The sequence below is a fragment of the Mus pahari genome, chromosome 8, assembly GCF_900095145.1.
Source record: "Mus pahari chromosome 8, PAHARI_EIJ_v1.1, whole genome shotgun sequence".
NCBI lineage: Eukaryota > Metazoa > Chordata > Mammalia > Rodentia > Muridae > Mus > Mus pahari.
Genome location: NC_034597.1, coordinates 8,226,224 through 8,238,297, shown reverse-complemented (window position 1 = coordinate 8,238,297; position 12,074 = coordinate 8,226,224). Strand labels below are relative to the sequence as shown.

Sequence of the window (12,074 nt, the reverse complement as noted above, 5' to 3'; positions counted from 1 at the left end):
TCTAAACACAGGCAGAGCACATGCTTGGTGTTAGTAACTACAAGGCACATTTGTCTCTCATCTTCCCGGCCCCAACCACAACTAGACCAAGCAGATGCCACCCTGTCATCACAGACTGGACAATGGAGTGATTTTGAGGGCTACCAGTCTGCCTCTCAAAGAGTACGCATGTCCTTTACATAAACCGCCTCTTAATGGCAGGCTCAAGAGCAAGGACCCTGAGCCACATTCTCAGCATGGAGCCATTTCTAAAAGCCCTGGTGGAGATGGGTGCTTTGTGGTGGGTATGCACTGTGAATTCCTAACCTGTGTCTGCTCTGTGGGTTAGCGGAAGCCTTCAGTCACCAAACAGCCTAGCACCTTTATCAGTTCTAAATTCAAACTTTTGGGGTAGGGGATTTTGTTTGATTTGGAGGTTGCTTTTCAGAGCTTCTCTGAGTGTCTTTTTCTGCAGGTGATTACCTTTTCTTGTGCTTCTTTCCACGCTTTCACTGGGTCAGATTCATAACCTCTCTGGACTAACATTTGAATCAAATCTTTCTTTGACCTATTCTCTATGTGAGGGAAAAATAAAATTAGGATCAAGAAAAGAGATCAATTTGTATTTGCTTATATTCTACTGATAAAAAATGTCTTCTATTAATAAAGACTTTTTTCCATTTTAACTAATGTTCAAATCTTTAACGGCTATGCCTTACCTATAGTGATTTTCCCTTGTATCTTCTCTAAAATGAAACGGGCTTGATTATTAAGCTTTGTAGATTCTGCTCCCAGCATTCCTACAAGCCATTCCTTCCGTAAACCATAATAACTTAATCGTAAATCAAAGAATTCTTTCAAAATGTCTTGCACAGTTTCATACTTCTTCAGGCATCCCATATGATCAAAGAGTACCTACATAAAATACAAAGATTTTCCTTTAAATCCAATGAATCTTCGCTGGTATTTTAATTTATATAATATCTATAGTACTTAAAATAACTCTAATATAAATATATACTAGCCCTGAAACCCATTTAAAATAAACCAAAATTATTAAAAACATTTCTATAAATATTCCTTTAGTGACAGAAATTTGATAAATGCAATTACCAAAAATTATGGGAAAGTTCAAAATAGTAAAAATTCTAAAAGACTATTTTTTAGAGGATTTCTTAGGAGGCTGGAGTGGTGGCTTGCAGTTAAAAGTACATAATATTCTTGCAGAAGACCTGAGTTTGGTACCTAGCACCAAGAAATTAAAGAAATTAATTGCTAGATTCTTTAGCATTCAAGCTCACTGTTGTAGCTCTTATTATAATAATCTAATGCATGTCCATTTAAAAAAGATTACATTACCATGGAATTGCAAGTAAGAGTCGTCTGAAGTTTAAAAACTTTGTGCAAACCAGCAGCTTCTGCTTGCGCAAGCTTCTCTTCTGTCATTTTCACCACGAACTTCACAGTTGTGTCAGTGTGATATTCTTTGTAATCAGAAATCAGTGCTGGTGTTTTATCTGTTCCATTAAGCATAGGTTCTAGGACCTGCTCCTTGTATACCTAGGAAACATTTAAAAAGATAATAAATCTTGTTACAATACATTATCATGTTCTCATTAGTCACATAATCTTTTAAAAATTCGGAGGGCATGCTTGAAGGTGAGAAAAATCATACAAGATGACGGTTCTGGTTCTGACCTACTTACACACCACAGATACTGTAAGTTCATGGGTGTAAGGGGGATGGCATTGCTAGACCTAGTAGAGTGGATTGATTTATAGCAACTGAAACTGATCTGAATTTACTGAGCATATTAGTTATATTGGCCTACAATATACATTGCATGCTTTTTGTTTTAAAACAAACAAACATAAAGTCTCTTTTAAAAAATGAATTAAAGGAAGCACCAACTAATGCACTGATTCTCAACCTTCATAATGCTGCGACGAACCCCACTCATAACATTATTTTGTTGCTACTTCATAACTGTAATGTTGCTGCTACTGTGGATTATAGTCTAAATAGCTGTATTTTCCAATGGTCTTAGGTGACCCCTGTGAAAGGGTTGTTCAACTCCATAGAGGATGTGACCACTAAGCTAATATAAAACATACTATTTTTTACATATACTTAAAAACTTAAAAATTCATTATTTTATTTTATTTTATTTATTTATTTATTTATTTTTGTTTTTTTTCAAGACAGGGTTTCTCTGTATAGCCCTGGCTGTCCTGGAACTCACTCTGTACACCAAGCTGGCCTCGAACTCAGAAATCCGCCTGCCTCTGCCTCCCAAGTGCTGGGATTAAAGGCGTGTGCCACTACCGCCCGGCTAAAAATTCAAATACAAGGATAAAAATAAATATGGAATCAAACCTTTATATAGACACAGAATAAACAAAGAGGTGAATTATTTGTGCCACAAAGAATTCATTCTTTGAAATGCAATGCACTTCTCATTTGGTTATACTAACCTGTGTCCATGTTCTAACTGGAAGTTCTGTAATCTCTACTGTGTTTCTGTCCACCACAAATATCTCACCACTAACTGCATACTGGTTCTGCCCAAGTTCCTGGATGGTGCCTTTGAAGTTCTTATAGTTTGGAAGCTGCCAGGGAAATAGAAATGACTTGATTTGACTTTGCTCTTGAGTGCAGTACCACCTCTAAGTAGCCCTTAGCACAGGGCCTACTGATCCAGCAGGCTAATAGACTAAAACTTCTCGTCCCCACCTGAGGCTCACTAAGTTCCTGATGGTGAATTTATAGCTTCTGTTGATATAATCTGAACATCACTCAATCTTCCCAATGCTTTTCACAGGCTTCCTAGATTAGTCTCTTTTTCAGTCTACTGCCCAAATTCCTTCTATGTGAGCTTAATATCCTTTAAATCCAAACTCCTTTTGCTTCACACTGAATGGCTTGTAGAGTTTTTCTGGATCCAACTGACTTTCTAATTTTATTCTAGTGATTTTTCTTTCCTGCAGAACTACTACTCTTCTCTTCTCCCATGGTTTGTTTGAAGATTTTGAATGCTTATAACTATTTGCTATCATTTAAAATGAGTGAATGTTCTGCCAAGGTTTCATATGAAAATATAGTTACCACTGTAAGAAATCTGAGTGTGAATTTTAGATGTAAGGCTTTGGCAAGCAGTTAGGATTAAACAAGGATGAAGCCCCATGACTGAATCCTAGAACTCTGCATGAAGGACAGAGGTGAGGCCAGATAAACAGCAGGACAGCATGTGGTGTGTGTGTGTGTGTGCACGTGCTTCCTCCTTGTTTCTCACCATTTGAAGCCCTGTACTGCCAGAGGATTCTGCCAGCATTAGATGAGGCCTCTAGGCCCCCAAACCCAGAATCCTAAAATACAATATGCCTCTTTCCCACACAAAAATATAAACTGCCACAGGCAATTCTTTGTGACAAAAAGACCATCTACTACCTCTGACTCAGCTCCCCACTTTATTCACCAACATAAATTTACTCATCCCTAACCAAATCACAAGAGATTATTTCCTCTTCAAAAATCTATAGTTTATTGCTATCTCTAAGAACTTCAACATATAGTGGGGACATTTTGTGTATATTGAATATCTTTGATCACTATAAATTTCAAGCCCTAATATCTTCTTCTGACAAGATATTAACTATGGAAAACAAAGGACCCTAACTCTTTCACTCACCTCTTAGTACAGGGCCATATGATACAAGGGATATAAGAAGTATATACTAATAGAATAACTAGCTCATCATTCTCAAATGGATCTAAAATACCTTAAATAAAATACTATCATAGAAAGTAATTTGGAGCTTGGGAATTGTTTGCTATGGATGCATGTAGGACCTAAGTTCATATCCCCAGGATCTATATAAAAAAGCAAGGCATGGCTGCATATAGCAGTAACCCCAGCAATAAGATGAAAAGACAAGTAAATACCAGGAGCTCACTGGCTTGCCAGCCTAGCTGAAATGGCTGTGTTCAGTAAGACACCTGGTCTCAAGCAGTAAGACAGTGAAAGGGGAAGTCACTCAATGCCCTCTTCTGGGTTTGTACTATATATATGTACATGTATGTGTGTGTATATATGTATGTATATATATATACATATATATATTATGTACGTACATGTATATGTGTGTCTATGTGTATTGTAATATGTATATGTATTTGTACTCTCTCTCTTTATATATATACATATATATATATATATATATATATATATATATGTGTGTGTGTGTGTGTGTGTGTGTGTGTGTGTGTGTATGTATGGAAACTTATCACAGCTTGATACTTTCACATGTGAGTGTACCAAGAACACCATTCTTTATACAATTCAGAGACTTTAAACCCTAATAAGGTACAAGGTAATTTAAAATTTCAATAAACAGTTTCACCCCATAAAACTTATCTTCAGACTCATTCATTTATATATTTCAGGTAATCAAATATAAATTTAAATCTTAATAGGATCCTATCTACAACAGCACTAAAATGAAAAGATTCCATTATTTTTCTAAGAGAAATTAATGTTGTCTGTTATTTAAGTAAACAATCTAAGCTATAAAAACTTACCATGGGATGAGGGTCCAAACCTTCTAGCATCCGCCTGACATTGTTCACAATTTCTCTAGCATCATAGTTGGGCAGTTTACAAGCCCATCCAGTCCCAATACCCTCAGCACCATTAATCAAAACCATGGGGATTATAGGGATATACCACTCTGGCTCTACACGTTGATTATCATCATAAAGGAACTTAAGCAAGTTATCATCCACAGCTGGAAAAAGAAGTCTTGCCAGAGAGCTAACAAAAAGAAGTAGAAGAATATTACTCTGAGAAATGAAACTTTATAAGGACCTAGATCTTAATAATTTTGACTAGACATAATAAAATTTACCTAATATTAGTACAAATGGTATATTTCTCCCAAGCACAAACCAGTATGAGTCTTTATGTACTTTGATATTTACTTAATTTCTTAAGTGCTTTAATATTGTTACATTACTTTGTAAGAAGTTCCAGTTATTCTGAGTAAAATACCTAATCCTTCCTTTCAGTCTAAAGAATAACATTAGGTACAGAATAAAGGTTTATTTTTATTAGCACTGAATTTTTACCAAGAATGCATAAAAATTAAGGCCAAATTATTTATGATCAAATAATCTGAAGTACTCACCCTGAGCAAAAAAACTAAATGATTCTTTTTTCCACCATTATAATTCTACTAAACTTTTATTTGATATAACAAACTTAAATTAAACTTTATGTCAGTAAGTTAGAAAATTATTTACCTTAACATTGTGAAAATATAACGAGGGCTTGCAGCATCCTTGCCACCATGAAGCCGAGTTCCAAACTGACCAATGGGCTGAAGCAAGTTAATGTTGTTACTGCCCACAAAATTCTGAGCCAAATTCACAATAGTCATCATCAATGCTTGCTACAAAATAGAAAAACAAAAAACAAACAAACAAACAAAAAAACAGAAGATTAACAGCTTAAGTTTTTTAGAACTGTTTCTCAGTTTGTATTGAAAACAAAGCTCTAAATTCTATTGCATTTTCTAAGACCTCATAAAAAGAAAACTCCCTTATTATGAATAATTATCATTTAGCATCCCCCAGATTCTCAATTGATTCCATTTTCAGTGCTTACTTCTCCATGATGATAAGCAGACATTTCAGCCACGGATCCAGCCAGCTGTGCTACTTTAACTTCACGTTTATCGTTCCTCTTGAAACAGGTAAACAAAACTTTTCGTTGACCTGGCTTGAAGCCTATTTTTAAAAAGAACAACCTTCCTTTTAAAATAGTTTTAAAACTATTTTTAAAATACCATCCCTGCATGATTCTCAGTCTCACTTCTTCCCCAGATCACCTTCATGACTAACCTCTGCTAGGCCATGTAACCTACTCTCTGATCCTCCATAAGGTTTGTAACCATCCTTATCTGTCATTTTTATATGTTATAAATAAAATAATTCAAAACATCAACTCTTTTAGTGGCAACATTACATGTTTGGGAGAAAAATAAGATATTTACAGTTCCAAAAGAGTACCAATTAAAGATCTCCTGGACTTAACGAACTATCCAAAAGTGCCATACCTCTTCCACAAGAATCTCTATTGCATGTGACTTATGCCAGCAGTAAGTTAAGTATTAGCAAACAAAAGCTTGATAGTTTCTATTAGCATATCTATAGTCATGAACACTTACAAATGTTTACTGCAGTAGTTAAGAACTCATGTAGACTTTAGAATCTTTATAATCTGGATACTCAAGCCATGTGAATGAGCAAATTACTAAACCAGTCTCAGTGTCCTAAAAGCAATTGAAATAGCAACTTTCTAATAACCTCAGTCATAAGATTATATACTGTTTTCTCCTCCTTGCTTGAGACCAATAAACATGGCAATAACCTTATCCATATATGCTGACAGTTGCATCTATCATTGTGAGGCCAGAGCATCAAAGAAGAAAAATAATAAAATATGGCTACTTCTTTTAAAATTTCATAATATAACTGAGGAAACAAAATTAGCTTAGACAATAAGAGGTGCATAGAGGTAGCATAGAAGTTCATGTAATTTAGACTGAAGGAATATTTCATAGAAGGGACACAATCTCAGGATCGACATGATAGAGGGACAGAACTGTTATTAAATAAAAAAATACAAGCAACACAAAGATGAACAAATTTGCTATGACTTATAAAATTGGGGGTAGAGTCGTTCCAAATAAGAAAATCAGTCCTAATAGAAAGTTTCTAAATTTTGTAAGTTAGATTATTATAAATTATGTAAATTATTTAGATTGGGTTTTTTTAATGAGATATAAAGGTATTTTAAAAACTTAAGTCTTTCACAAATATTTAGACAAAGTTCTATTTTATTTAACTTTTGAAATTTCAATTTTTGAAATTACTTTAACAACAAAAAAGAAAAAAAAAGTCCTTTAAAGATTTTTCCTGAAAAACTCAAAGAAATAGTAAAAACATCAGCTCTCTTACCTCAGAAGCTTAAGCCCTTTTGAATCAATTCTTCTTGTTTTCTAAGATTTCAAATAAGAATTTTAAATGGACTATAGACTTTGGTATTTTAAATAAGAATTTAAAGAGGCCCATAAGGGCAGCCTAAAGTACACATAATTAAACCATACAGAGTTTGCAAGAATGAGAAACTTTGATTACTCACCATCCACAAGAGATGGTATAGATCTCTCATTGTCCGAGTTTGAGAAGAGAATCAATTCCTTGTTGATGAAATCATTGTATGTCAAATGCTTTGTTGCTGTACCATATAAAAATTGCTAGGAGAAAGTTACATAACAATGTTGTCACTTTCGCTGCAAGAATCTTAGTCTTACCTTTCCCCAGATCATCTTCATGACTAACCTCTGGTAGGCCATGTAACCTACGCTGTCTCCGATCCTCCATAAAGTTGGTCAACCACTCTTTTCTGTCATCAATCTTCTTCTTACTAAATGCCTGAAGAAGTCCAAGTAATAATGCCATATATTAAAATTAATTTCATTATAAAACTTCAATTTATAAATGGTAAATAGCTCAAATGAACTAAAGTGGTTTTCCTAATAACATTTAAGCAAAATTATATTTGAGCTGAGTCTTTTTATTAAAAAAATAATAAAACCAAAATTCACTCCTTTAGGTACTATGCTTTCAAGAAAGACTTACTTCTCACATGAAACTCTAGTAGGAAACGTACAGCAGGAAGAGAATAGCTAAAGAATATTTTTTTTTATTCACAATATACTTACCAAGGTGATGGCAGCATCATCTTCAGGTCCAGCATATCTAAACAAAATGCGATGCCTTTCCATGTCAGCAAAATATTCCTTTGCTTCTTTAGCTGTACTGGTACCTAATCCTGTATAATTTAATATAAAACAGGGTCACAAATAATGGCTGTTCAAAACCATCAAATGAAAAACTTATAGGGAAAGTCATTAAATTGTTACTAATTGATCAAGCTTAAGACAGACAAACCAAATATATGCCTCATGACTTAAATATACAATGATACATATTAATAATTGTTTCTGGCAAACTAATCTAACTCAAATATGATCACACTCTGATTTAAGTATAATGTAACAGAAAACAATCAAAAAGGAAGTTGTTACATATTAAATGAAAGGAAAGGAGCACAATGGGAAAAATTTAAGATGTGGGAACTTTACACAGAACAGCTTCTTTAATGAATTAAAATGAGATAAATATTCATGAAATATGAAAAGGTTATATTCAGAGATTTAAGAGACCCATAAATCAGATTATTAACTGTTTGAGTCTTAATTTAAAATATTAAATATATAATACATTAATATAATCTTGAGAAATTTTAACTTGGCTAGATTTTAAATGTTACAAAAGAATATGGGTATCTGTTATATATACATTAAAGTAGTGATAGTTGAAACACTATAAGATCTAACAGTAATTTCAGATTAACACTTAGTTAAGAAAGGCTAAGTGGCACAAAACAATGATTGTAAAAATGAATAAGTAGCTGTATTCTTATACAATATTTGTATGTACACATATGATAAAATTCAAGTGCTAAGAAGAAATTCTGTAAGATTACTACTACTACTACTACTACTACTACTACTACTACTACTACTACTATTTGTGGGAGTTTAAAATTTTTCTTACAGAATTTTCTATTAAAAAAAAAAAACAAAAAAACCTTCAATTTCCAGTCTGAGCTGGTGCCCTGATCAGACCATGGGCACTAGGTCTGCACCCAATCACATAATACCCAGGAGAAGTTAGACTCCCAGGAGCTATAACACACCCAGGAGCTCTAACTCGCCCAGCATCATAGGTAAGGAGGTCAAAACACCTGTTGCAAACCAGGAGTAACTGGAGTCCGCAGAGGATGCAGGGACACAGGAACCCCTGCCATGCCAGGTCTGAGCCTGTGCCCTGAGCAGACCTTGGGCACTAGCTCTGCACCCAATCCTACAACAGCCAGAGGAAGCTGAACTCCCAGGAGCTCTAATATGCCCAGGATAATAGGATCACAGGATCTCAGGAGCTTAGAAACACCAAGATTTCAGGACCCCAGAAGCAACTTGACTCCCAGGAGCTCTTACACCCAGGATTCCAGGATCACAGGATCACAGAGATAGCTGAAACTGAGGAATTCTGACACAGCCAAGATAACAGGAGGGAAAGACTCCAGTCAGACACAGTGAGTGAAGGTAGGAATAGAGATAACCAGATGGTGAGAGGCAAGCACAAGAACATAAGCAACAGAAACCAAGGTTACTTGGCATCATCAGAACACAGTTCTTCCACCATAGCAAGGCCTGAATACACCATCACACTGGAAAAGCAAGATTCAGATTTAAAAATCACTTCTCATTATGATAGTAGAAGACTTTAAGAAGGACATGAATACCTACCTCCCTTAAAGAAAAACAGGAGAATACAAGTAAACAGGTAGAAGCCCTTAAAGAGGAAACACAAAAATCCCTTTAAAAATTATAAGAAAACACAACCAAACAGGTGAAAGAATTAAAAAAAAATCCAGGATGTAAAAATGGAAGAAGAAACAATAAAGAAATCACAAAGGGAGACTACTCTGGAGATAGAAAACTTAGGAAAGAGAACAGGAGTCATAGATGCAAGCATCATTAACAGAATACAAGAGATGGAAGAGAGAATATCAGGTGCAGAAGATACCATAGAAAACATTGACTTACTAGTCAGAGAAAAGGCAAAAGGCAAAAAGCTCCTAGCCCAAAACATTCAGGAAATCCAGGACACAATGAGATCATCAAACCTAAGGATAATAGCTATATAAGAGAGTAAAGATTCCCAACTTTAAGGACCAATAAATATCTACAACAAAATTGTGGAAAACTTCCCTAATGTAAACAAAGAGATGCCTATGAACATATAAGAAGCATACAGATTCCAAATAGACTAGACCAAAAAAATCCCTCCTGTCACATGATAATCAAAACACCAAATGCACAAAACACAGAAAGAATATTAAAAGCAGTAAGGGAAAAAGGTCAAGTAACATATAAAGGCAGATCTATCAGAATTACACCAGACTTCTCACTAGAGATGATAAAAGCCAGAAGATCCTGGGAAGATAACATAAAGACCCTAAGAGAACACAAATGCCAGCCCAGGCCACTATACCCAGCAAAATTCTCCATTAGCATAGATGGAGAAACCAAAGTATTCCATGACAAAACTGAATTTACACAATATATTTCCACAAATCCATCCCTACAAAGGATAACAGATGGAAAACTCCAACACAAGGAGGGAAACTACACCCTAAAAAAAGCAAGAAAGTAATCTTCTTCCAACAAACCCAAAAGAAGATAGCCACAAAAACATAATCCCACCTCTAACAATAAAAATAACAGGAAGCAACAATCACTTTTCCTTAATATCTCTTAACATAAATGGACTCAATTCCCCAATAAAAAGACAGACTAACAGACTGGATACATAAAAAGGACCCAATATTTTGCTGCATATAGGAAATGCACCTCAGTGACAAAGAAAGACACTATTTCAGAGTAAAACTCTAGAAAACAATTTTCCAAGTAAATGATCCCAAGAAACAAGCTGGAGTAGCCATTCTAATATCGAATAAAATTTACTTTCAACCTTAAGTTATCAAAAAAGATAAGGAAGGCCACATCATACTTGTTGAAGGAAAAATCTACCAAGAAGAACACTCAATTCTGACCATCTATGCTCAAAATGAAAGGGTACCCACCTTCATAAAGTAGCTTTATTAAAGCTCAAAGCACACAGTGCACCTTACACAATAATAGTGGGAGACTTTAACACCCCATTCTCATCAATGGACAGGTCATGAAAACAGAAACTAAACAGAGATACAATGAAACTAACAGAAGTTATGAACTAAATGGATCTAACAGATATCTATAGAATATTTTATCCTAAAACAAAAGAATATACCTGCTCGGCACCTCACGGTACCTTCTCCAAAACTGAGCATATAATCGCTCAAAAACAGGCCTCAACAGATACAAGAAGACTGAAATAATCCCATGCATCCTATCAGATCACCATGGTCTAAAGCTCGTTTTCAATAACATCAAAACCAATAAAAAGCCAACATACACATGGAAACTGAACAACGCACTACTCAATAACTTGGTTAAGGAAGAAATAAAGAAATTAAAGACTTTTTAGAATTTAATGAAAATGAAAGCACCTCATACCAAAACTTATAGGACACAATGAAAGCAGTGCTAAGTAGAATACCCATAGCTTTAAGTGCCTGCAAAAGGAAACTGGAGAGAGCACACCTGAAAGCTCTAGAAGAAAAAGAAGCAAATACACCTAAGAGGAGTAGACAGCAGGAAAGAATCAAACTCACGGATGAAATCAACCACATAGAAACAAACAAACAAACAAACAAACAAAATCAGGAGCTGGTTCTTTGAGAAAATCAACAAGATAGATAAACCCTTAGCCAGACTGACCAAAGGGCACAGGGACAATATTGAAATTAACAAAATCAGAAATGAAAAGTGAGCCAACAACAGAAACTGAAAAAATTCAAAAAAAAAAAAAATCATCAGATCCTACTACAAAAGCCTATACTCAAAAAACTTGAAAATCTATATGAAGTGGATGATTTTCTAGACAGATACTAGACGCCAAAGTTAAATTGGGATCAGATAAACCATCTAAACAGTCCCATAACCCCTAAAGAAATAGCAGCAGTCATTAAGTCTTCCAAGAAAAAGAAAGCCCAGCACCAGATGGTTTTACTACAGAATTCTATCAGACCTTCAAAGAAGACCTAATACCAATTCTCTTTAAACTATTCCACAAATAGAAACAGAAGGAACACTACACAATTCGTTCTATGAAGCCAAAATTATGCTTATACCTAAACCACACAAAGACCCAACAAAGAAACAGAACTTCAGACCAATTTTCCTTATGAATATCAATGCAAAAATATGCAATAAAATTCTTGCAAACCCAATCCAAAAACACATCAAAAAATCATTCATCATGATCAAGTAGGCTTTATTCCAGGAATGCAGGCAAGGTT

The 12,074-nt window shown here is 34.8% G+C and overlaps 1 protein-coding gene across 1 annotated transcript in view; it reads right to left on the bottom strand.

Moving 5' to 3' along the window:
• Nucleotides 1-12,074, bottom strand: part of Top2b (DNA topoisomerase II beta) — a 70,001-nt gene that overhangs the window by 20,590 nt on the left and 37,337 nt on the right. The window contains exons 16-25 of the mRNA XM_021202964.2: nucleotides 7,765-7,874; nucleotides 7,382-7,474; nucleotides 7,182-7,296; nucleotides 5,643-5,764; nucleotides 5,279-5,427; nucleotides 4,559-4,790; nucleotides 2,455-2,589; nucleotides 1,339-1,539; nucleotides 699-894; nucleotides 463-554 (exon numbers count right to left, since the gene is read on the bottom strand). Coding sequence (XP_021058623.1) covers nucleotides 463-554; nucleotides 699-894; nucleotides 1,339-1,539; nucleotides 2,455-2,589; nucleotides 4,559-4,790; nucleotides 5,279-5,427; nucleotides 5,643-5,764; nucleotides 7,182-7,296; nucleotides 7,382-7,474; nucleotides 7,765-7,874 — 1,445 coding nt within the window. The remainder of the gene's footprint in view (nucleotides 1-462; nucleotides 555-698; nucleotides 895-1,338; nucleotides 1,540-2,454; nucleotides 2,590-4,558; nucleotides 4,791-5,278; nucleotides 5,428-5,642; nucleotides 5,765-7,181; nucleotides 7,297-7,381; nucleotides 7,475-7,764; nucleotides 7,875-12,074) is intronic.